The 26,818-nt window shown below is 42.8% G+C and overlaps 1 protein-coding gene across 2 annotated transcripts; it reads right to left on the minus strand.

The window, feature by feature from the left end:
- Window positions 1–291: 291 nt before the first annotated feature.
- LOC110525445 (zinc finger protein 462) lies at window positions 292–18,848 on the minus strand. Of its 2 annotated transcripts, none has more exons than XM_021605559.2 (11): window positions 18,497–18,848; window positions 10,642–10,690; window positions 4,363–10,403; window positions 3,983–4,260; window positions 3,436–3,554; window positions 3,004–3,156; window positions 2,476–2,725; window positions 2,071–2,207; window positions 1,684–1,907; window positions 869–1,472; window positions 292–762 (listed from the first exon to the last, which is right to left on the minus strand). In XM_021605559.2, the coding sequence occupies exons 2-11, from the start codon at window positions 10,649–10,651 to the stop codon at window positions 635–637; spliced, it is 7,944 nt and encodes a 2,647-aa protein (XP_021461234.2). In that variant the 5' UTR covers window positions 10,652–10,690; window positions 18,497–18,848; the 3' UTR covers window positions 292–634. The 2 variants fall into 2 exon arrangements, with proteins under 2 accessions (XP_021461234.2, XP_036835471.1); XM_036979576.1 differs by having other exon boundaries at window positions 3,983–4,263.
- Window positions 18,849–26,818: the final 7,970 nt, after the last annotated feature.

Below are 26,818 nucleotides of genomic sequence, written 5' to 3' on the forward strand. Positions count from 1 at the left end.
TTGGGATACTGGGCCCAGCTATGAACAAACTGTGGCTACTTGTATGAGAAAAATAATACGTAAGAATTTGTGAAGTCAATGCAGATTCACAGGAGCTGTTGCCACTATCCACCATTCCCCATTCATTGTACATATTTACAAAAACTATTGCACTTCTTTCCCTAGTCAATGATTTTATCATTGCTTTGTCCTCCTTTAAAATGTTTTGTCTTGATTGGTTCAGGAATAGTTCATATCCTTAAAACGAGGAAAAGCGTTTTCACAAATGAAATATCTATGAAATAGAATAGCTCTAGGATAAAGTCATTTATTACAGAAATGTTAAAAGACAACAAGATCAACATATTTACAAAGCATCAAAACAGCCAATATGTTGGAAATGTGAACAGTCATTCTGGCATGACATAATATACAATAATAAAATACTGTCCTTTACAACAATAGCTGCAGTGTCTCCAGTCAAGAATAGTTACAGGTGGAAACAGTATGCAACAAGTGACAATAAAACATTATTCAATTGAACTTTACATAATCAGCTTGCTGTTAAAAGCAGCCCTCTTATGACATGTCTCCCATTTCTAAGCAGCAACACCCTCAGTATCAATACATCCTCATCAGTTGCACCGACACAGAGTTACAAGCCATGGCGCATCACATGCCGTTCCAGGTCAGTGCTGTTCATGAGAGTCCGGCCACAGAGCTCGCAGGAAAGTGCTTTCTCATTTCTGGTCACTGGAATTATCTTCAGGGTAGTGGCGGCATCTACAGGAATGATAACAGAATAAGAAGCAGAGTTAAACACCTGACAGGGAACCAGAAACAGTTTGATTAATTGGATGTCAATAGTTGCATGTCAAAATTGACTTACCTTTTGGTGAAGATATGTTGCCATTTTCCTTGTTGTTTTCCTCCACCTCGTGATCTTGCTTCTCGCCACTCTTGGGGTTTTCTTCATATTTTTCATCCTGTTCAGACCCTTGCTCCGGTTTATTATCGCACTCAGGTTTTAGACGGGCAGTCTTCACTGCCTCCTCCTCATTTTCCTGTGTCGCACCATGATTACTGTGCATTTCCTCTTTGCCCTCTTCATTTTCAAGCACTGGCATCTTGTGATAGTTGCAGGCTTCATCTTTAAGCACTGGCATCTCATGATATTGGATGTTTTGTTCTTCTATGTCCATCTCTCCAGGTTCTTGGTTCTCCTCCTCACAGTCCATTAAATGTTCCTCTACCTTCTCATGGGATTGCTTATATTGTCCCTCTTGGTTCTCGTCATTACTAAAATCCTGGAATTCACTGTTTTGGGCTGTGTTCTCTGCCACCTCCTTATTGCCATCTTTGTTCACCTCATCTTGTTGCCCTTGGGTCTCCTCACAGTCCATTAATTTTTCTCCCTCCCCGTTGACTCTGCTCAGTCTTGTTTGCAGTTCCTCCAGATGGACCTGTCCCACCAGCTCATGGTTCCTCACAACCTCCCGGAGAGAACACCACAAGGAAGATTACATATTTACATCAGATACAGAAGGACAAATGACTCAACAGAGAAGACTTGATACATCAAGTCTTAAATCCTAAGGCACAGTCCTCTGTGCCTCAGGAGCTGTTTCTGATTAGAGCCACAGTCTAGTTAGCATAGGAGTCATGATTGAGGGGGTGTAAGGAGAGTGTAGCTAGAACACTAACCTGGTGTTTATCGCACAGGTGTGCCTCCAACTCGCTCAGCTGTGTGCAGTCGAAGTAGCACAGTCTGCATTTGTAGGGCTTGATATCGTCGTGCTTGAGCATGTGGAGTAGCAGTTTCTTGTCACTGGAACTGGTGAAGGTGCACTTGTGGCAGCGGAACACGATGCCCTCGAGATATCGTGACAGCTTCGGACGACGCACCTCTATAGGGGCCACTGGCTGCTCTGTTTAAAAAAATTAACAAACCAGGATCAGCAGTGTAAAGTCTAGGTGTGGTACTGACAAGTATAAGACAGAATAAATGGTAGACAGACATAAAAGGTGTCTAATGAGTGTCATGATGAATAAAACATGGATTTATTTGAACAATACCACAAGAAAACCTACCACGATGGAGGACAATGTGGTCGATAATGCGGTTTTTGTTTTTGGTGTGGTAAAGACAGAGAGGGCAGTGTAGTTCCTTAGGAGCTTCTGTTGGGCTACCGGCATGTGCCGTCTCTATGTGCATATCCAACTTCTTCCTAATGTAAGCATTCAGAGAAAAAAATGATATCACAAATTTGGCAATATATCATACTGAGGCTTAATAGATGGCAACAATTGAGACCAAGAAGCATTTGTACATCATTTAAAGAGTCAGCTAATGTAGCAATACTAGGTGTCACAGGTGCTTCTTGTTCAATCACTATTCTTTAGACATAGCAAGAATATGTATACTAAGCAACAAATATGACACAGCAAAGGCAAGCATGGGCATTTGAGCAAATTCTTCTGGAAATAATATATTACCTGAAGCCTGTGAAAAAGGAGCAGTCCTTGCACCTCACAAGCCTTTTCCCATTGTGGCGATTTATGTAGTGTCGACGCATACTCTTGATGTGTGTTGAGGTGTAGATACAAAACTCACAGACGAGTAAGCCATCTTGAGTGGTGCTGGTGGTCTGTGGGCTTGGAGGGCTGCTGGAGGCCTTGGCCTGAGCCAACTGCCTGTAGTGGTTGAGCTGCCTCTGGACATCTGGGGGCTCCGAGTATACTGGTTCTGTAACGGAAAATACACTGGATATTAGTACCACATTACATTGACACTCAGCAGATGACTTCTCTGATTTACAGAAAGGTAGGGGAGGTGCTAATGGCAAAATACTCTTGAGGAGTATATATACAAGACATAATGTATTTTTCAAAAATCTGGGTTTGTGTAGCTATACTGATTGTCTGTATGCTGCATAACAAATTTGCATATTTTAGAGGAAGTGTTCTAATCATGAAGTTTAATAATTCAAATCCTAAACAATGAATGTAAAAGGGAGCACTTGCTTTCAGTGAGTTCTGATTCCTCAGAATCATCAGACATTTGGTTGCCTTCTTGAGGTTCTAGCAGGTTCTGGGTCTCTTCAGCGGCCCTCAGGGTGTGTTCCTTGTTCTCGCTACCGGTCACGGAGGAAGGGAGGTTCTTGGATGGGTCCTGAGCTACTCCAGCAAGACAGATTAAAAAAGCAAACAGGTTTAAGATGTTTTCCACAGCTTTTGTCATTTCGATTAACATTTCATACAGTATCAGATTCTGTAAAATTGACAGATACATTTTTTCTTAAGCCTTTGAAAAGTTGTGACAATGACAGTGTGCTGTAGCAGTAAGGCTGTCTCTGTGCGGTAGCAGTAAGGCTGTCTCTGTGCGGTAGCAGTAAGGCTGTCTCTGTGCGGTAGCAGTAAGGCTGTCTCTGTGCGGTAGCAGTAAGGCTGTCTCACCGCCATGTACTTTGAGCAGATGATTCTTCAAGAGGCTCAATATGGTAGTTCTGTAACGACAGAGCCCACAGTGGAAGGGTCTGATGGTCCCGGGTCGATGTCTAATATGGCGGTCAAACCTGAAGAGACATTAGCAGACATTTCACAAATTGATTTATCCAGATGGTTTATATACAAACAAGAACAAATGTTGTATGGTGGTACCTAAGGTAACATTACAAGATTGACTCTATCACATACTATAAATACTCCCCTCTGAGTGGTTCAAGCTCTGAATGCTGATATATCAGACTGTATACCACGAGAATAACAAAACATATTTACTGCTCTAATTACATTGGTAAATAGTTTACAATAGCAATAAGGCACCTCAGGGGTTTGTGGTATATGGCCAATATACCACAGCTAAGGGCCGTATCCATGCACTCCGCGTTGGGTCGTGTTTAAGAACAGCCCTTAGCTGTGGTATATTGGCCATATATCAAATCAAATCACCCCCCCTTGGACCTTATTGCTTAAATATACAATTTAAATCTCTTCCTCTCACATCTGCTTCTGTTGATGAGGTACATTGTCCAGCCGTTTGAGCGCTGCTGTAGCTGCATGGCTCCGCTCATGTGAGCGTAAACCTTTCAAAGACATGAAAGTTCGCCCGCAGTGGCTGCACTCCTCTCCTACTGACCCCCCCTCTGGTTCTGTTGTCGATGGGACAGGGGAAGGGGACACCAGTGGACCCATCCCTGTTGTAACAGATTCCACCTGTGTCACAATCCAATGACTGTCCGATTCTTCTGCTGTCAGAACCTCGGGCAGTTCTTGTCTTTCCTGCTGAAAGACAAAAATAAATTATTACGGTTGAGGATCACATAGGCTACATAAAGGGCAAAATGCATAGGGTTGCACTTTATTGCATTATGTGCCACTTACCTTAACAGGCTTGGTCTTTGGCGGTGAGTCACTGAGGCGTTGTTTCCTCTTCTGTCCATTTGTCAGCTTCTGAAACTCCTCATTATGATGGTCGAGATGGGAGCAGAGATCCGCACTGCCCTGGATTTGGAGGTTACAGTATCCACATCTGTAGAACTCTGTGCCATCCTCTGAAGTCTTTGAAAGTATAGTGAAGTCTTGTGTGAAATCTTCATTGTGGAAATTGGTGTAGTGGATACTTAGAAGCAGATTTGAGTTGAAAGATAACTTAACGCATTTCTTGCATTTAACTGGAAGCAATGCTTTGCCTTTCTCACATTGTGGATCAAATAATTTGCATACAGGTTTATGTTGCTGGGGATGATTTCTAGGCTTGGGGGGAGACTGCACTGTGTTATTCGGGCTAAGTTTGCTAGATTTGGGCTTGCTGGGAGAGACTCCTGGGTGGCAAATCGCATAATGGGAGACCAGGCCTTTTTCACTAAGACATTGGAAAAAACAGCGAGAACAGCTTATCTTCTCCCCAGGTGATTTGGTTTCCTGACTCAAAGAAGCCTTATGGTCCGGTGAGTTTGGAAGAACGCGGTGAGGTCTGAATGCTGGAACAAAGTGGTTGGTGAAAGCAGCATTGCCATGTTGCCTCCTATAGTGGGCTGCAAGGTATTTACAAATCAAAGTTGTATACGAGCACAGTGCACACTTGTAGGAAAACTCTTTGCCCTCAATTGGAGCCACTGTACTGTGGTTAATGCGAAGATGACAGGCAAGGCCCTTTTTAGTGGCACAAAGGTACTTGCAAAGGTGGCACTTGACTATGGATTTCCCATTTTTTAAAATGGCAGCCTGGGCAATTGAGGTCTGGGAGCCTCTGTATTTGGAGAGCAATTGTTTTTTAATGGCAGCGGATTGTTTCAAAGCCGGTTTGAATATATTTGCGGCAGATCGTTTGTGATCCATCTCATAGTGAGCCTTCAACTTCTTGAATTTTGCATGGATGACTGGACACATATTGCACCGGAAGCCTGCCAATCCCATCCGCTTACCCGATCGGACTTTCAGGCATTCATTTGGGTCAGTGAAGTGCACAATTTCTTGTTCAAGTCTCTCAGTTCTGGCTTTGACGGCTGGATGCCTCATCTGGCAGTGAGTTAGAACACCATGAGCGTGAGAGTTCACATACGGACAGATTGAACACTTGAATACCAGAGTCCCCTCACTTGTACTAGGTTCCGCTTCAGGTTCCCTTTCATAAGTTGATGTATCATATTCCGGATGTTTCTTACCACAATGAGTTAACATACCATGGAGGTTGTTGAACTCTCCAGAACAGACAGGGCACCTATTTCGCTGGTTTGGCTTTGGAGTGTCATGAACACCAAGCTGTTCATGGACTTTCAAATCATATTCCGGATGTTTCTTTCCACAATGAGTAGACATACCATGGAGGGTGTTGAACTCTCCGGAACAGACAGGGCACCTATATGTCTCGCTTGAACTCAAGGTTTCATGAACATCAAGCTGTTCATGGACCTCCGGTTCTTGGGTCTGCCTACTACTAATGACATCTAACACAGACCCATCTTCCTTGACAGACCATGGATGAACTGCATGGTAGTGGCTGCTTATACCCCCCATGGAAGTAGCCTTAAAGGGACACGCTCTGCATGGATAGACTTGTGTGTCACCTCCTCCGGTCTGAAAAGATGAAGTGGTCTTTGGAACATCCCCAAACCTGAGGATAATCTGATCATGTTTTTCATTGTGTTCTGGGTTAGGCTTCGTTTTTTTAGATCGAGAAGTCTTAGGGCCGGCATGTAACCTCAGGATGATGGATTCAAGTCCAGTTTTTTTATCTGGATGACGTTGCCGGTAGTGCCGGAGGAGTCCCTTCGCATCAGTATGTGAACAAGCACACCACTCGCAGTGATAACCTTCCTGTAAATGGCCATCTTGGTAAGCCCAATGTATAATCGTAGTGATCGGGGCTTTCTCTTGGTGGTTATTCCTCAGATGTCTTTTCAAAAGATATATATGGGGAGTTGTATAAGAGCATTTGCGGCACTTCAAGGACCTGAGCAGTGCAGCTTTCTGCTTGCGAGATTGTGAGGCTTTCATGGAGGACCTGTTAGGCTGTTGCATTGTTGATTTTTTATTTGGGCCGGGAACAATTGCAGTATACCTGACAACCTGATCCGCAGTTCCCTTCAGATCACTATGTCTTAATTTTTGATGATTCAAAACCCCCCTTACTGTCGGATTGTCATAGTCACAATGCTGGCAGTAAAACAACTTTCTCTCTTCTTCTTGGGATGAGTTTAGCGAGTTTTTTCGTACTGGGTGGGATTTGCTCATTTGTCCCAAAACAGTAGTAGTATATTCAAGGATTTGCTTAGCAGTTGGCTTCATATCAAGGTGTCTTTTCCTTTTATGATTCAAAACCCCCATCACCGTTGAACTGCTATAGTTGCAAAGCTGACAGAAAAACACGTGTTCAACCTCGTCCTTCAAAAGAGGATGAGACAAGAGGTGAGGTGAGTTCACTGCTTTTGGCTGAGATTTTTTAGTTTGCTCTCGGACGACAACGGTATGCCTTAAGATCTGCGCAGCATTTGTTTCGAGATCACAATGCATTTTACTTTGATGATTAAAAATCCCCCTCACTGTGGGATTGTTGTAGTCACAATATTGGCAGAAGAACTTCTCTAACTCTTCTTGGACAACATCAGATGTTAAGAAAGAGGAGTTAGGCGATTTGCTAGTTTGGGACAAAATCATAGCGGTATATTCAAGGATTTGTTTAGCAGTTGCTTTAAGATCTGGGTGTCTTTTCCTTTGATGTTCCACAACCACCCTCATGGTTCGATTGCTATAGTTGCAAAGCTGACAGAATAACACAGCCTCTTCTGTCACAAGAGGAAGAGGTAAGATGTGAGAAGACTTTGTCAGGTTGACTCCCTTAGACTTTTTGGATTCTTCGGTTTGCCCTCCAACCTCAGCAGTATGCCTGAAGATGTCGCCAGGTGTTGTTTGCAGTTCACTGTGTCTTCTCTTTTGATGATTCAACATTCCTCTCATTGAGGGATGCCCATAGTTGCAAAATTGGCAGAAAAACAAGTTACCTGCCTCATTTCCAATATCAGATGTGAGGAGAGAGGAGTCAAATCCAGCAGACTGAGGTTTATCTTTCTGACTACGAAGCTCAGATGTATATTGAAGGATCTGACTAGTTGATGTCTGAAGACAACGATGTCTTAATTTCTGATGATTCAAAACCCCTATAGCTCTGGGGTTGCCATAGTTGCAGTACTGGCAAAAAAACAAGTCAGCTATCTCGTTCTCAACAGTGGATTTGAGAGAAGAGTTTGATGAGTCAAATCCAGTAGACTGAAGCTTTTCACTTTGAACATGAGCCTCAGCAGTGTGCTTGATGACCTTATTAGCAGTCACCTTGAGATGACTCTGTCTTAACTTCTGATGATTCAAAACCCCTCTCAATTTGAGGTTGCTACGAATCGCAGCAGTATGTTTAATGATCCGTTTAGCAGTTGACTTACGAGTACTGTGTCTTAACTTCTGATGATTCAAAACCCCTCTCACTTTGGGGTTGCTACGAATCGCAGCAGTATGTTTAATGATCCGTTCAGCAGTTGACTTACGAGTACTGTGTCTCAACTTCTGATGATTCATAACGCCTCTCACTGTGGGGTTGCAATAGCCACAAAACTGGCAGAAATACAAACTCTCATCTGCCTGCAAAACATTGGATATGGGAGGGGATGTGTTAGGAGACTTAACTTCTGGGAGTTTGAATTGCTTTATAACATGTTCCTGTGCTAAATCTTTTTGGAGGGGAGTGCTATGTGAGACTTTTCCTATGCCCTGTGACACTTTGCTTTGACTATGAACCTCCGCAGTATGGAAATGGATCTGTTCAACAGTAGCATTGAGATCACTGTGTCTTGACCTTTGGTGATTCAACACCCCACTCACTGTGAGGTTGCCATAGTTGCAATGCTGGCAGAAAAACACGTTCTCTACATCATCCTGTGCAACATCAGGTTTAAAGAGGGACGTGTTGGGGGACTTTACTTCTGGGAGTTTGAATGGTTCCAAAACCATATTTTGAGGAGACGACTGTGTTTCGTCCTTAGCTTCCCTGGAAGTGGCAAGAGATTCTTGTTTTATGTCATCAATTGTCAATCCTGCCTTCGGATGGCTTTTTTGGAAGTGGGCAAGCACAACAACCACTGACTTATTGCTGAAGGCACAATGTTTGCAGTGGTACAGTTCCTCATCCACTACCATGGAAGCAGCACATTCTTTTGGGGGTGTAGAGTTGATATGAACAGTTTCTTTACATGGGGTCAGAGACCTCTCAGGAGAGACAACCTCTGCATTCTTTAGGCTGGAGGTTTGCCCTAAATGTGATTTAGAGGGTTCGTCTTTAGAAGGCTTGGCAGTAAAACTGCAGTACATTAAAGGACTGCTCATCTTCAGTTTTGGATGTTTGTTTTTGTAATGGGGTTTCAAGTATTTGCCATTAGAAATGGTGAATGGGCAGGCAAAGCACTTGTACACCAAATCAAGCTGATTTGATCGCATCATGAACACATCTGGAGCTTCTGGGTGATGATCCCTATAGTGCTTCTTGAGGTCATCGGGGGTGGCAAACTCAACAGGACACTCCAAGCAACGGAAGGTGGCAGTCCAATCATCTGGATTAATGATGTACTGAAAGTCATACCTGATGTATGGGTGCATTCTCTGGTAATGGGTGCTCAAACTGCGAGATGACCTGTGATTGTAGTCACAATGTTTGCAACGATAAAGTATTTTGTGTTTGTCCCTGCTTTCTCCATTTTCCAATTGATCGTGCTCATCTTTTTCAGTTCCTGAGGCATCTAGTTCAGTTCTCCAGGTATCCCCCTCCTCTTCATCCTCGCTAACCTCAAAGGTGAAAGCAGTGCCCCCTGACAGCTTGCTTTGGATGACTGTACTTTCAGGGCTTGTTTTGATCTTTTTCTTAGCAGGACTCAAAGCGGTGTCATCATGCATCCTCTTCTTGGTGGCATTATCCAATGGCTCCGTTAGTGGCATTTCATTATACGTTTCAGGTTTTGGATCCCGCTGTTCTGTCGCTGTTCCGTCCAGCAGACTTAGCCCCATGCTGTAAAAAAGGTAACTGTGCTCACTTCGCTGGTGAGTGTGAAGATCTTCTAGCCAAGTTGCAGAAAAGTTGCAGAGTGAGCAGCAGTGAGAGCCCTTCTGTTCACTTTCTGTATGAGATCTCTCTTCGGTTACTTTAGAGACACCTTTACCACCGTCTTGGTCATAGCTAAGGAAAGGCACATGTGACACGAGGGTCACATCATGCGCACGTGATGGCCTTGAGAGGTTGGGCAACTTCAGTTGTGAGGAATTTAAAGATGACCCATGCGCAATTTTGAATTTGGAAATATTTTTAGAGGATCCCACTTGAGTTTGCAGGTTCTCCAGCAATAGACTAGAGCTAGGAATGTTTATGGTTTTTGAGGTAGACTTGGATTTGGGGAAATTCAATCTCCCCGCTTCCCCTTGTTTGCATTGGAGTCTTGACACATTGTGTTGGTTCTTATTCCCTGGCAGTGGCACTTTGACATTAAGCAGCTTACCCCTTAAATACAGTTTCTGTGTTTTCAGGGTCCTGCCCTTACCAGGTCCCTTTACCAAAACCTTGTGATTTGTTCTTTCATGTTTGATAATAACAGGCCAACTGGAAGATGTAAACATACAATGCCGGCAAGAGAAACTCTCCTCTGAATTGTTGTAGAGAGTGCTACTGTGAGGTTGTGTGGAACTCTCTGAGGGATTAGAACTCCCATCATTTTGTGAAGGATCCACATCAATGCCATGCACCTTCTTCATGTGTTCCAGGAGGAAATATTTTGATTTGAATAGGAGGACACAATGGTTACACTGGAATGACTGACTTGGAGACATGGATTGTTGAGAGGCTGGTTGACCGTGGGTCATTTGATCAGACTTGTCGAGGTGCCCGGAATCTGTAGGTGTATAAAACAGCTTTTAATCTATACAACTGCAGAATAATACGTGTATCAGATATGAATTATTACATGTGCTATGTATCTAACTATTATCAGACCAACCAAGCACCTAAAAAGGCAGGTGATACAGAGTTCACCATTCTCCAGTTAACAACTTGTATTATGGGGTAGGCTGTTGGCAATTTTTTTTTTACAGAGTATACAAGTCAAAAATTTGAAGAACAACAAGTCATACCTTCCTCCATCTCCCCTGGCTCTGCGAGTTTCTTGATCCCAGAACTTTACTGACAAATGGGAGAGAAACATATGGGGGAGCATAATAATTTGATGACATTGTCTCACATAACACTAGCAAAACCAGACTAAACATGCAAAATGCAAACAAACTGATAAAAGGAGAGACATTTACCAACTTCTCCACAACTGAGCAACTCCATAACCGATCCAAATGACTTAATAAGACAATAGGTGTAATTTATCTGAATAGGATTTAGGCCAATAGCTGATCTGAATATAACATTTTTGCAGGAAGTCCCACAAGTTCACTGTCATGTATACATTTAATAAATTGTAAGTACAGTTAGTCACACTGAAAAGTGTTGCTAAACAAGTACAGTCACAGGTCGAGACAAAACGTATGGTTTGATATTTTTATAGTTCTGTCTCTGTGCACAATATCACATTCTCATTACTAAAAAAGTAGTGACTTTTAGCTTATCAACACACAAGAATGGTGTCATTATAACCATAATCAACTGCATCTTAAGATGACGAGCTCTGAATGTCCTCTTGGAAAAGCACATAACTATTTTAATAGCCCAACTTTAAGTCCTGAACCACCAAGACATAAGGTGACTCCAGAAAGGCAAGTGTAATGTAGGCAAAACACACTACATAGCCTAGGCCATATTTTACCATAGGCATACATTAATCCAAACAGCTATAATTGACTCCATGCATTCATAAACGAACACAAAATTAGAAAAGGACATTCACTGAAGTAAATGTGGTGTGCTTGCTAGTCTTGAAGTATTTATGGTTGTGAAATAGTTGTGAGTGACAGCAGTAATCAAATCAAATGTATTTATATAGCCCTTCGTACATCAGCTGATATCTCAAAGTGCTGTACAGAAATCCAGCCTAAAACCCCAAACTAGAGGTCGACCGATTAATCAGAATGGCCGATTAATTAGGGCCGATTTCAAGTTTTCATAGCAATCGGAAATCTGTATTTTTGGGCGCCGATTTCCGATTATTTAAAAAAAAAAAAAAATGTATACCTTTATTTAACTAGGCAAGACAGTTAAGAACACATTCTTATTTTCAATTAAGGCCTAGGAACTGTGGGTTAACTGCCTTGTTCAGGGGCAGAATGACAGATTTTCACCTTGTCAGCACCTTGTCAACCGCACAGTTAACTAGTCCAACGCTCTAATCATTGCACTCCACGAGTAGCCTGCCTGTTACGCGAATGCAGTAGAAGCCAAGGTAAATTGCTAGCTAGCATTAAACTTATCTTATAAAAAACAATCAATCATAATAACTACTAATCCAGTTTAGCAGGCAATATTAACCAGGTGAAATTGTAATTTCACGCAGAGACAGGGTATATGCAACAGTTTGGGCTGCCTGGCTCACTGCGAACTAATTTGCCTGAATTTTACGTAATTATGACATACATTGAAGGTTGTGCAATGTAACAAGAATATTTAGACTTAGGGATGCCACCCGTTAGATAAAATACCGAACGGTTCCGTGTTTCACTGAAATAATAAACGTTTTGTTTTCTAAATGATAGTTTCCAGATTTGATCATATTAATGACCAAAGGCTTTTATTTCTGTGTGTTATTATGTTATAATTAAGTCTGATTTGATAGAGCAGTCTGACTGAGCAGCAGCAGGCCCGTAATCATTCATTCAAACAGCACTGTCGTGCGTTTTGCCAGCAGCTCTTTGAAAGCACATCGCTGTTTATGACTTCAAGCCTATCAGCCTAATGGCTGGTGTAACCAATGTGAACTAGCTAGCTAGTTAGCTGGGTGTGCGCTAATATTGTTTCAAACATCACTCGCTTTTAGATTTGGAGGAGTTATTCCCCCTGCGTTGCAACGGCCCCGGCTTTTGTGGAGCGATGGGTAACGTTGCTTCGAGTTTGGCTGTTGTCGATGTGTTCCTGGTTCGAGCCCAGGTAGGGGCGAGGAGAGGGACGGAAGCTATACTGTTACACTGGCAATACTATAGTGCCTATAAGAACATCCAATAGTCAAAGGTATATGAAATACAAATGGTATAGAGAGAAATAGTCCTATAAATACTATATTAACTACAACCTAAAAACCTCTTACCTTGGAATATTGAAGTCTCATGTTAAAAGGAACCATGAACTTTCACATGTTTTCATGTTCTGAGCAAGGAACTTAAACGTTAGTTTTTTTACATGGCACACATTTTACATAGCACACATATTTTACATGGCACATATTACTTTCTTCTCCAACACTTTGTTTTTGCATTATTTAAACCAAATTGAACATGTTTCATTATTTATTTGAGGCTAAATTGATTTTATTGATGTTTTATATTAAGTTAAAAGTGTTAATTCAGTGTTGTTGTAATTGTAATTATTACAAATTTTAAAAAAATTCTCTAAAAAAAAATAATAAAAAAAAAATATAATAATACAAAAATAAAATATATATATATAAAAAATAAAAATATTATTGGTCCTCCAATAATCGGTATCGGCGTTGGAAAATCATAATCGGTCGACCTCTACCCCAAACAGCAAGCAATGCAGGTGTAGAAGCACGGTGGCTAGGAAAAACTCCCTAGAAAGGCCAAAACCTAGGAAGAAACCTAAAGAGGAACCAGGCTATGAGGGGTGGCCAGTCCTCTTCTGGCTGTGCCGGGTGGAGATTATAACAGAACATGGCCAAGATGTAGTGTGTTTTCAAAGGCTGTGTGTTAGTTATGACCTATTTTAACCTGTTAGATCTCTAGGGGCGCTATTTCATTTTTGGATAAAAAACGTTCCCGTTTTAAGCGCGATATTTTGTCACGAAAAGATGCTCGACTATGCATATTCTTGACAGTTTTGGAAAGAAAACACTCTGAAGTTTCAGAATCTGCAAAGATTTTGTCTGTAAGTGCCAGAACTCATTCTACAGGCGAAACCAAGATGATGCATCAACCAGGAATTAGCAGAATTTCTGAAGCTCTGTTTTCCATTGTCTCCTTACATGGCTGTGATTGCGCAAGGAATGAGCCTACACTTTCTGTCGTTCGCCCAAGGTCTTAGCAGCATTGTGACGTATTTGTAGGCATATCATTGGAAGATTGACCATAAGAGACTACATTTTCCAAGTGTCCGCCTGGTGTCCTGCGTGGAATTCGGTGCGCAATTGCCAGCTGCTCGTACTTTTCCATTTGATATAGGGGAGAAACCATGTGTCCAAGAACGATGTATCAATGAAGAGATATGTGAAAAACACCTTGATGATTGATTCTAAACAACGTTTGCCATGTTTTCAGTCGATATTATGGAGTTAATTTGGAAAAAAGTTCGCGTTTTGAGGACTGAATTTTCTGATTTTTTTTGGTAGCCAAATGTGATGTATAAAACGGAGCTATTTCTAATACACAAAGAATCTTTTTGGAAAAACTGAGCATCTGCTATCTAACTGAGAGTATCCTCATTGAAAACATCAGAAGTTCTTCAAAGGTAAATTATTTTATTTGAAGGCTTTTATGTTTTTGTTGAAATGTTGCGTGCTGGATGCTACGCTAATGCTAACGCTAAATGCTAACGCTAAATGCTAACGCTAGCTAGCTACTTTTACACAAATGATTGTTTTCCTATGGTTGAGAAGCATATTTTGAAAATCTGAGATGACAGTGTTGTTTACAAAAGGCTAAGCTTGAGAGATGGCATATTTATTTCATTTCATTTGCGATTTTCATGAATAGTTAACGTTGTGTTATGCTAATGAGCTTGCTGATAGATTTACACAATCCTGGATACAGGGGTTTTTTCATAGCTAAACGTGACGCAGAAAACGGAGCGATTTGTCCTAAACAAATAATCTTTCAGGAAAAACTGAACATTTGCTATCTGAGAGTCTCCTCATTGAAAACATCTGAAGTTCTTCAAAGGTAAATGATTTTATTTGAATGCTTTTCTGTTTTTTTGTGTAAATGTTGCCAGCTGAATGCTAATGCTAAATGCTACGTTAGCCATCAATACTGTTACACAAATGCTTTTTTTGCAATGGTTGAGAAGCATATTTTGAAAATCTGAGATGACAGTGTTGTTAACAAAAGGCTAAGCTTGAGAGCTAGCATATTTATTTCATTTCATTTGCGATTTTCATGAATAGTTAACGTTGCGTTATGGTAATGAGCTTGAGTCTGTATTCACGATCCCGGATCCGGGATGGGGAGATCAGAAAGGTTAAGGAGGTTTGTAGGTGTGGAGTTATTATAGTGGGTTACAGTGGGCTAGTATAGTAGGCTAGAGTGAGTACAATATAATCAATAAGCCATATAATGTGTTTTAAGCTCTTAAAATGTTTCAGTTGGAACATTCTGAAAGTTGTGTCAGTGATTTCAGTTAATGTTGAGGCCTGCATTCCTCCATTTAAATGAATGACGATACAACACGCTTTCCAGCTTATGAAGTAGGAATGATAGCAAAAATCTGTGTAGAAGCCATCTACGTTGAGCCAGTCTGCACATGTCAACATTGGGGTAGTGTCTGTAGCTGTTGTCAGTAGTTGTGTGGTTGTGGTCAGTAGTTGTGTGGTTGTGGTCAGTAGTTGTGTGGTTGTGGTCAGTAGTTGTGTGGTTGTGGTCAGTAGTTGTGGTCAGTAGTTGTGGTCAGTAGTTGTGTGGTTGTGGTCAGTAGTTGTGGTCAGTAGTTGTGTGGTTGTGGTCAGTAGTTGTGTGGTTGTGGTCAGTAGTTGTGGTCAGTAGTTGTGTGGTTGTGGTCAGTAGTTGTGTGGTTGTGGTCAGTAGTTGTGGTCAGATAGGATAGCCTGAACATGTGAAAAAAAGGTTTGGTACCTATAGCTCGAACGGTTCAAGAGTTACTGTTGGTGAGTTATTTTGTTAATTTATATAGTTGTAGTTGATAAAGGTTTTAAAGGATTTGAATGTGTTAAAGTTAGTATTGTAGCTTAATTGGCCAAGGAGCAGGAACCTTTCTGAATAGCTACCTCTGTATTCCTATGGTTCTCATTCAAATCCATGTTAATTTATGCACATTTGAAATGGTTATAGTTCAAAAACTATAAATAGTATCAAAAATCTAAATGCAAGCAATCTAAGTAGTCTGAACATCTCAACATTGGTTTAGTGTTGATAGCTTAAATAGTGAAAGAGGAGGTGCGTCTCAATTTTTTAAAACCATTTAAGTCTATGGCTATTGACTAGCATTTAGTTTTATGCAAATATGGTTGTAGTATAAAAATAATAAATAGTATCAAAAAGATTCTCAAGCAATCTAAGTTAGGAATGTCTGCACATTTGAAAGCTGGGTTTGCATATATAGCTTAAATCGTTTAAGCTCCAGAGCAGGAGGAATAATAACTAACCAGAACAGTACATTTCCTGAAGAAAATATGGTGTGCATGCTAGTTTGTGAAGGGTCGATTGATTGATAGGATAGCACGAACATGATAAAGTTGGTTTGGTGTCTCTAGCTTGAACAGTTCAAGAGTTACTGTTGGTGAGTTATTTTATGCAAAATGTATATAGTTGATAAAAACCTTAAAGAATTTGAAGTTAGGATAGCCTGAATGTTATAAAAGGTTGGTCTTGTAGCTTAATTGGAGCAGGACCATTTTAAATAGCTACCACTGTATTACTGTGATTCTAACACGGAACCCAAACCGGTTGCGCGCATGCGCCATCGCGCATAAATTAATTTTGTCCCCCTACACCAAGCGCGATCACGAAACGCAGGTCCAAATATCGACATTAATTTGGGGACAGGTCGAGAAGCATTAAACATTTATGGAAATTTAGCTAGTTAGCTTGCACTTGCAAGCTAATTTGTCCTATTTAGCTAGCTTGCTGTTGCTAGCTAATTTGTCCTGGGATATAAACATTGAATTGTTATTTTACCTGAAATGCACAAGGTCCTCTACTCCGACAATTAATTCACACATAAAATGGTCAACCAAATCGTTTCAAGTCATCTCTCCTCCTTCCAGGCATATTTAATATTTGAATTTATATGGTGATTGGCATCTAAACTTTCATAGTATTACCACGACGACCGGCAACACAGTTCGTCTTTCAATCACCCACGTGGGTATAACCAATGAGTAGATGGCACATGGGTACCTGCTTCTATAAACCAATGAGGAGATGGGAGAGGCAGGACTTGCAGCGCAATCTGCGTCAGATATAGAAAGGACTTCTATTTTAGCCCCTGGCAACGCAGACGCTTGTTGACGCAATAATTGAATAACAAATTTCTAAATGTATTTTGCAGCGCACGCGATGTTAATGTTAATTTTAGCAAATTTAAAACAGTTATAGTTAAAAAGTATAAATAGTATAAAGAATCTGAATGCAAGCAATCTAATTTGGGTCAGTCTGAACATCTCAATGTTGGTTTGGTGTTGATAGCTTAAACGTGTAAGTGGAGATGCCAAAATGTTCCCCGTGTAAGTGTATGGCCCTTTTATTGCCATTGAAATGCATTGGGAGCGCATTTAAATATTGTTCTAGTACAAAAAGTATGGATGCTATCAAAAATAATTTCTTAAATAATTTAAGTTGGGGCTGTCTGCACATTTGAAAGTTGGTTTCGTGTTTTTAGCTGATAGGGTTAGAGTTGGTATTTGTTCTAATATGCTAATTAACATTTGAAAGCTGGTTTATCTACAGATGTATAGTTCAAAAGTTACTGTTGGTGGGTTATTTTATGCTAATTTATGCACATTTGTATAGATATAGTTTATCAAAGTTTAGGATTTATTTGGGTCAGTCTGAACATCTCAATGTTAGTTTGGCATTGATAGCTGAAATGGTGTATTTGGCAAATCCAAATACTTCCCATTCAAGCCTATGGAGCGTTTATTAATATGTGTAATGTTTGTAGTTCAAAAAGTATAAATGTTATCAACATTCTTGCATGCAAACAATCTATATTGGGTCAGTCTGAACATCTCAAAGTTTAAATAATGTAGGAGGAGATACACCTAAATGTCCTGAATGTTCAGATGTAAATCTATGGCATATTTATTGCCATTGAAATATATTGGGAACTCATTTACATTTTGTTGTAGTTAAAAAAGTATTCATGCTATCAAAAATATTTTTGTCAGTCTGCACATTTGGAAGTTGGTTTTGCGTTAATAGCTAAAGTCGTTAAGGGCTAGAGCGAGCAGAATAAATCAAATAATAATATGAGTATGTAAGAAATCTAGAGCTGTGTATTGCTTTGCAATCACATCTAAGTGGCCACACTGTGTGTCTTCAGACATTGCATGTTTATAAGCCTCGTCCTCAGATCGAAGAGGACCACAAAATGATTAACCACAAAATGTCAGTTGATCTTTCCTTTGAAATCCTCAACCCAGCAATAGATCAAAGGATAGGACACTTCAGCACACAATCCGTTACATGCGAGACAACACCTCTGAAATTGTGAACTAGAATATTTGGACATTTGCAACCTTATACTAGAATGGGTAATTTGCTTAAACAGTATTAGCAAGGTAGCCAAAGCTTGAGCTGAGCTCTGGCTGCATTGACATAATATATCTAGATTGTCTCTTAAATGCAACCCCTGATAACATATAGCAAACTCTGATAACTGCACAGATTTACCAAATAACACTTGCTGCATTTATTAGAATCAAAACTTGTGAACAATCAAGTTTACACCATTTCGGTCCCAGCTCTGTCACTTGTCGAACAGGAACTAAAATTGCAAGGGGAGTGGAATCGGAACCCCCTTTGCCTTTCTATTGATCCAGTTCAGAAATATGAAAAATGTTACGAAGCAAAAACTACAAAACGTGGCCCGCAATGAACATTTACAAAGACGTTAATGGAATAGATTGAATAGCCTACTCACACGTTTCCACAGAGAATCGGTGAGACTCAGGCAATTTTTCGATTCCTCAATGTGTTAGCTCTGTAGTCGATGTTCGTCGCCATTTTTTCCCGCTCCTACGACAACCTCATGTGTCCTCTTCCGTCTGAGAACCAGCAACGCCGGGGTTGAGGGGCTACACACAAAACAACTTAGCAGTCACGATAGTGCCAGGGGGTGGCGTGCAGTGAAAATAAATCTGTCAATCAACGATAACGATAAAGCCAAAGACAGTACAATCATGAAGGTAGGCAGAAACTGCTTCTCCAATAGAAATCCCCGATAACGCTTGTAGGCGATGTCATGGCGACGTTGCCTAGCCAAAAAAGTATCTCACGCCGAACTGCGCATGTGCATGCCGTCAAAATCAGACACACCATCGAAAGAAAGTTTTTTTGACGAAAATTAAAACGTGTCAGTTTGCCACTTTCACTTGTTTGGAGTACTAATATGTTCAACTACTTAAAACATTGGCTCAAATCTAGGTTGTGTCTTTAGATTTTGAGAAAATTAACAATTAAGGAAACTTCTCTCATTGGGCGCATTGGAGTGGATCACTTTTGTCAAGTTGTTGACCACCATTGTACACAGCCTTTCAAAGTGTGTTGCATTATGATTATAAAACATTTCCAACATGTCAACCACATGAACTTTACTGAAATCATTTGATCAAAGGTCATGCAGTTTTTGATGAAGTCACCTTCACGTAGCTGCAGTTTCTTGATTTCAAGCCAGCAGTCTTTGTGAATGAGAAACTTCCCTCCTTCTTGGAGTCGTGCAATGCTGTAGTTGAGATGAACTTCTCTTGTCCTTCGGACACTCCAGCAAGCACTGTGGCCTTCTCAGCAATAAAAGCATTGACATACAGAGTGTGCTCTGCTTCCGATGATACATTTCCCGCTTTGTGGGGGACTGAAACCCCTTACAATGACACTAACGGTATCAGTCCCGCAACTGACCTGATGACTCCCACTGGTGAAACGCTGTGCGATATCGCAGGCAGATATCCTTGTCTCAGTTCGCAGGTACTGGAGGGGTTGCCACACAAGGATGCTGTGGTGACTGACAGGCCTCGACAGCCACTGAGTGTTTTTAAGCACAAACACCAGGAGATTTGGTTGAAAGGTTACAGCCAATCTACAATGCGGCTGCTGACAACTCATACAAAGGGTCTGACCTTTTCGTTTGTGTCTCTGATACCAACACCAACCGCTGGTGGGGGGGAATACTAGCCCAGACCCAGGACGAGCCTCATCGAGGCCGGTGGAGGGGGTCGAGACTAGGTGCAACACTGTACTGAGGCTGCCAGAGCAGGAAAAATCTAGTTGTAAAATTCCCCACGAGAACAGAGAGGAGCAGACAGGCCCCTCGATGGGGATAACCTTAGAACACATCTAAGATATCACTGAGGTGTACCACACTGGTCGTAAAAGAAGTCCAGCGGACTTTCCACCTCCAAAACAAATGGCAACAATAAGCATTGCTTGCCATGTGTAGTTTCAACTACAATGCAATTAGTAAAATGCTCTAATCATGTGTTCCAGTAGGATGACATTTCAGAATAAATAAGTAGGATAACTGGTCCCCTTGAGTACTAGTGTCAATGCCAGCACAGTCAGTCCAGCCACAATCAGTAAGAAGGTAAGAGACCTCACAAGTCAAATTGCTATTGATGACATCAACGGAGGAGTTAGTAGTCACTCAGATTGCAACACGTGGAAGGGAATCTCCAAATCTCCAAAACACTCTTCTGATGGTTAACACACATGCCTCTAATAAATAGAATCCCCTAAATAGTCATGAACCATGATCACACCGTGTACGACTGGTTCAGTGCTTACAGAGTACCTCCGTCGTGAGGTTAGCTTCTCCGTGGATAACATAGCTATGAAATAGACTCCTTCATACCTATCGCCACTACAATAGCGTAAGACACATTGACGTGTAGTAAAACTACTACAGGTCCCCTTAACATAGGTCTTGAGGGACACTGCAGTGGTTGGAGGAGATTTTAACTGCTTGTTGAAACCCCTTATTGATAAGTTTCCCAGCGGTATAGCTTCACTCTCTCCTCAAGCTAAGTCACTTAAAGCTATTTGTGATGATCTGGGGTATGCGGATGTCTGGAGAGCTTTTGTGCTTTTGTGCTCCAACAGAGAGTTCACTTTTTTCTCTGCACCTCATGGATGTCAGACTAGAATAGATTACTTTTTTATGCCCAGGACGTCTTTGCAGTCTGTTTTATCCGCTAGGATAGGAAGCATAGTCATATCTGATCATGCTGAGGTGATCCTGGACATAAAACTCAACGGGGCATTCAATCGGTCAAGACATTGGAGGTTGAATACAACCATTCTTAAAGACCATACATTCACATCATATTTTATTACAGAGTTTAAAGCATTTTTCTCTATTAACTCTCAATCAACAGATAACCCCTCGCTTCTTTGGGAAACCTGTAAAGTGTATGCCAGGGGTCTGATTATGTCATACACAGCCACTAAGAGACGGAAAAAGCGTGAAAATCAAAAAATGTTAGAGGGTGAATTAAGAACTAAAGATGGAGAATTTATTTTGTAAGATTGAGCTCCCTACTATCTCCGAAGAACATAGGTCTCTCCTTAATGCCCCTATTACCGAGGAAGAGATAATGTTCGCAGTTAAGAATCTGCAAAATGATAAAGCCCCAGGACCAGACGGGTTTTGTAGTGAGTTCTATAAAGAGTTCCATGGCCTGATCCTTGAGCCCATTGCGTGATATGTTTAACCACTCATTTTCAAATGACCAGCTCCCTCAAACGCTGAGAGAAGCCAACATTTCCCTTATTCTCAAAAAGGGAAAATGTCAAGAGTCTTGTTCCTCGTACAGACCAATTTCCCTTCTGAATGTGGATAGAAAATTGCTTTCTAAAATTCTAGCCACAAGATTAGAGGACTCACTGCCACTAATTGTGAAAGGAGATCAAACTGGCTTCCTTAAGGGCCGTAAGTCATGCAACAATGTCAGGCGGCTTCTTAATGTAATTCAAGCCTACCAACAAAGTGCTATGGATGGTCTTGTGCTCTCCCTAGATGCTGAGAAAGCATTTGATCGTGTGGAGTGGTCTTACCTATTATTTGCTCTAAATAAATTTGGTCTAGGGGACAACTTTATGAAATGGGTGAAAATGTTATATGATGATCCTCAGGCTGCTGTCCTTACTAATGGGCCAAGGTCAAATAGCTTCTCTATACACAAAGGTACCAGACAGGGCTGTCTTTTGTCCCCTCTCCTCTTTGCACTCGTTATGGAACCACTGGCCGAGGCCATCAGGGTAACGCCTGCTATACAGGGGCTGCTCATTGGTGATGTTCACCATAAAATAAGCTTGTATGCTGATGATGTCCTGATATTCATCTCTAGTCCCGATACTTCAATTACATCTCTTATTAATATTATTGAATTATTCAGTGAAATCTCAGGCTACAAGATTAACCTAACTAAGTCAGAGGCTATGCCACTTGGTAGCCTACACTCTGTACCTAATACTTCTCCCCCCTTCCCTTTTAAATGGTCTGAAAATGAACATTTTACTTAGACTACTTTACCCAATCCAAATTATCCCAGTATTACTCTCCAATAAGGTAATAAAGGATGTAAATGGATGGCTAAGTTCCTTTATATGGAGTAAACGCAAGCCAAGACTTAAGATGGCAATATTGCAGCTGCCAAGTTCTATGGGCGGCTTGGACCTGCCCAATATCAGGTTCTATCAATGGTGTGCCCACCTTTGTTATACAGTGCCTTGCGAAAGTATTCGGCCCCCTTGAACTTTGCGACCTTTTGCCACATTTCAGGCTTCAAACATAAAGATATAAAACTGTATTTTTTTGTGAAGAATCAACAACAAGTGGGACACAATCATGAAGTGGAACGACATTTATTGGATATTTCAAACTTTTTTAACAAATCAAAAACTGAAAAATTGGGAGTGCAAAATTATTCAGCCCCCTTAAGTTAATACTTTGTAGCGCCACCTTTTGCTGTGATTACAGCTGTAAGTCGCTTGGGGTATGTCTCTATCAGTTTTGCACATCGAGAGACTGACATTTTTTCCCATTCCTCCTTGCAAAACAGCTCGAGCTCAGTGAGGTTGGATGGAGAGCATTTGTGAACAGCAGTTTTCAGTTCTTTCCACAGATTCTCGATTGGATTCAGGTCTGGACTTTGACTTGGCCATTCTAACACCTGGATATGTTTATTTTTGAACCATTCCATTGTAGATTTTGCTTTATGTTTTGGATCATTGTCTTGTTGGAAGACAAATCTCCGTCCCAGTCTCAGGTCTTTTGCAGACTCCATCAGGTTTTCTTCCAGAATGGTCCTGTATTTGGCTCCATCCATCTTCCCATCAATTAAACCATCTTCCCTGTCCCTGCTGAAGAAAAGCAGGCCCAAACCATGATGCTGCCACCACCATGTTTGACAGTGGGGATGGTGTGTTCAGCTGTGTTGCTTTTACGCCAAACATAACGTTTTGCATTGTTGCCAAAAAGTTCAATTTTGGTTTCATCTGACCAGAGCACCTTCTTCCACATGTTTGGTGTGTCTCCCAGGTGGCTTGTGGCAAACTTTAAACAACACTTTTTATGGATATCTTTAAGAAATGGCTTTCTTCTTGCCACTCTTCCATAAAGGCCAGATTTGTGCAAAATACGACTGATTGTTGTCCTATGGACAGAGTCTCCCAGAGTCTCCGCACTGGAAAAAGGGAACAGGTGGGAAAAGGGGTGAACGAGGTAGTTAGAGAAGACAAGGAACAGCTGGGGGAAAGAGGGGAAGAAAAGGTAACCTAATACGACCAGCAGAGGGAGACAGGGTGAAGAACAGGAACAGGACACAACATGACAGTACCCCCCCACTCACCGAGCGCCTCCTGGCGCACTCGAGGAGGAAACCTGGCGGCAACGGAGGAAATCATCGATCAGCGAACGGTCCAGCACGTCCCGAGAGGGAACCCAACTCCTCTCCTCAGGACCGTACCCCTCCCAATCCACTAGGTACTGGTGACCACGGCCCCGAGGACGCATGTCCAAAATCTTACGGACCCTGTAGATAGGTGCGCCCTCGACAAGGATGGGGGGGGGGGGGAAGACGAGCGGGGGCGCGAAGAACGGGCTTAACACAGGAGACATGGAAGACCGGGTGGACGCGACGAAGATATCGCGGAAGAAGAAGTCGCACTGCGACAGGATTAATGATCTGAGAAATACGGAACGGACCAATGAACCGCGGGGTCAACTTGCGAGAAGCTGTCTTAAGGGGAAGGTTCTGAGTGGAGAGCCAAACTCTCTGACCGCGACAATATCTAGGACTCTTAGTTCTACGCTTATTAGCAGCTCTCACAGTCTGCGCCCTATAACGGCAAAGTGCAGACCTGACCCTCTTCCAGGTGCGCTCGCAACGTTGGACAAAAGCCTGAGCGGAGGGGACGCTGGACTCGGCGAACTGAGATGAGAACAGCGGAGGCTGGTACCCGAGGCTACTCTGAAAAGGAGATAGCCCGGTCGCAGACGAAGGAAGTGAGTTGTGGGCGTATTCTGCCCAGGGGAGCTGTTCTGACCAAGACGCAGGGTTGCGAAAAGAAAGACTGCGTAAGATGCGACCAATAGTCTGATTGGCCCGTTCTGCTTGACCGTTAGACTGGGGGTGAAAGCCGGAAGAGAGACTGACGGAAGCCCCAATCAAACGGCAAAACTCCCTCCAAAATTGAGACGTGAATTGCGGACCTCTGTCCGAAACGACGTCTGACGGAAGGCCATGAATTCTGAAAACATTCTCGATGATGATTTGTGCCGTCTCTTTAGCAGAAGGAAGCTTAGCAAGGGGAATGAAATGAGCCGCCTTAGAGAACCTATCGACAACCGTAAGAATAACAGTCTTCCCCGCTGACGAAGGCAGTCCGGTGACAAAATCTAAGGCGATGTGAGACCACGGTCGAGAGGGAATGGGAAGCGGCCTGAGACGGCCGGCAGGAGGGGAGTTACCGGACTTAGTCTGCGCGCAGACCGAACAAGCAGCCACGAAACGACGCGTGTCATGCTCCCGGGTGGGCCACCAAAAACGCTGGCGAATGGAAGCAAGCGTACCCCGAACGCCAGGGTGGCCGGCTAACTTGGCAGAGTGAGCCCACTGAAGAACGGCCAGACGAGTAGGAACGGGAACGAAAAGAAGGTTCCTAGGACAAGCGCGCGGCGACGGAGTGTGAGTGAGTGCTTGCTTTACCTGCCTCTCAATTCCCCAGACAGTAAACCCGACAACACGCCCCTCAGGGAGAATCCCCTCAGGGTCAGTGGAGGCTACTGAAGAACTGAAGAGACGAGATAAAGCATCAGGCTTGGTGTTCTTAGAGCCCGGACGATAAGAAATCACGAACTCGAAACGAGCGAAAAACAGCGCCCAGCGCGCCTGACGCGCATTAAGTCGTTTGGCAGAACGGATGTACTCAAGGTTCCTATGGTCAGTCCAAACGACAAAAGGAACGGTCGCCCCCTCCAACCACTGTTGCCATTCGCCTAGGGCTAAGCGGATGGCGAGCAGTTCGCGGTTTCCCACATCATAGTTACGTTCCGACGGCGACAGGCGATGAGAAAAATACGCGCAAGGATGGACCTTGTCGTCAGAGAGGGAGCGCTGAGAAAGAATGGCTCCCACGCCCACCTCTGACGCGTCAACCTCGACAACGAACTGTCTAGAGACGTCAGGTGTAACAAGGATAGGTGCGGATGTAAAACGATTCTTGAGGAGATCAAAAGCTCCCTGGGCGGAAACGGACCACTTAAAGCACGTCTTGACAGAAGTAAGGGCTGTGAGAGGAGCTGCCACCTGACCGAAATTACGGATGAAACGACGATAGAAGTTCGCGAAGCCGAGAAAGCGCTGCAGCTCGACGCGTGACTTAGGGACGGGCCAATCAATGACAGCTTGGACCTTAGCGGGATCCATCTTAATGCCTTCAGCGGAAATAACAGAACCGAGAAATGTGACGGAGGAGGCATGAAAAGTGCACTTCTCAGCCTTCACAAAAAGACAATTCTCTAAAAGGCGCTGGAGGACACGTCGAACGTGCTGAACATGAATCTGGAGTGACGGTGAAAAAATCAGGATATCGTCAAGGTAAACGAAAACAAAGATGTTCAGCATGTCTCTCAGGACATCATTGACTAATGCCTGAAAGACAGCTGGAGCGTTAGCGAGGCCGAAAGGAAGAACCCGGTATTCAAAGTGCCCTAACGGAGTGTTAAACGCCGTCTTCCACTCGTCCCCCTCCCTGATGCGCACGAGATGGTAAGCGTTACGAAGGTCCAACTTAGTGAAAAACCTGGCTCCCTGCAGGATCTCGAAGGCTGAAGACATAAGAGGAAGCGGATAACGATTCTTCACTGTTATGTCATTCAGCCCTCGATAATCTATGCAGGGGCGCAGGGACCCGTCCTTCTTCTTAACAAAAAAAAAACCCGCTCCGGCGGGAGAGGAGGAGGGGACTATGGTACCGGCGGCAAGAGCTACAGACAAATAATCTTCGAGAGCCTTACGTTCGGGAGCCGACAGAGAGTATAGTCTACCCCGGGGGGGAGTGGTTCCCGGAAGGAGATCAATACTACAATCATACGACCGGTGTGGAGGAAGAGAGGTGGCCCTGGACCGACTGAACACCGTGCGCAGATCGTGATATTCCTCCGGCACCCCTGTCAAATCACCAGGCTCCTCCTGTGAAGAAGAGACAGAGGAAACAGGAGGGATAGCAGACATTAAACATTTCACATGACAAGAGACGTTCCAGGAGAGGACAGAATTACTAGACCAATTAATAGAAGGATTATGACAAACTAGCCAGGGATGGCCCAAAACAACAGGTGTAAAAGGTGAACGAAAAATTAAAAAAGAAATGGTTTCGCTATGATTACCAGAGACAGTGAGGGTTAAAGGTAGCGTCTCACGCTGAATCCTGGGGAGAGGACTACCATCCAAGGCGAACAAGGCCGTGGGCTCCCTTAACTGTCTGAGAGGAATGTCATGTTCCCGAGCCCAGGTCTCGTCCATAAAACAGCCCTCCGCCCCAGAGTCTATTAAGGCACTGCAGGAAGCTGACGAACCGGTCCAGCGTAGATGGACCGACAAGGTAGTGCAGGATCTTGAAGGAGAGACAGGAGTAGTAGCGCTCACCAGTAGCCCTCCGCTTACTGATGAGCTCTGGCTTTTACTGGACATGAAGTGGCAAAATGACCAGCGGAACCGCAATAGAGACAGAGGCGGTTGGTGAT

Source organism: Oncorhynchus mykiss, chromosome 6 (assembly GCF_013265735.2).
Source record: "Oncorhynchus mykiss isolate Arlee chromosome 6, USDA_OmykA_1.1, whole genome shotgun sequence".
NCBI classification, from domain to species: Eukaryota; Metazoa; Chordata; class Actinopteri; order Salmoniformes; family Salmonidae; genus Oncorhynchus; species Oncorhynchus mykiss.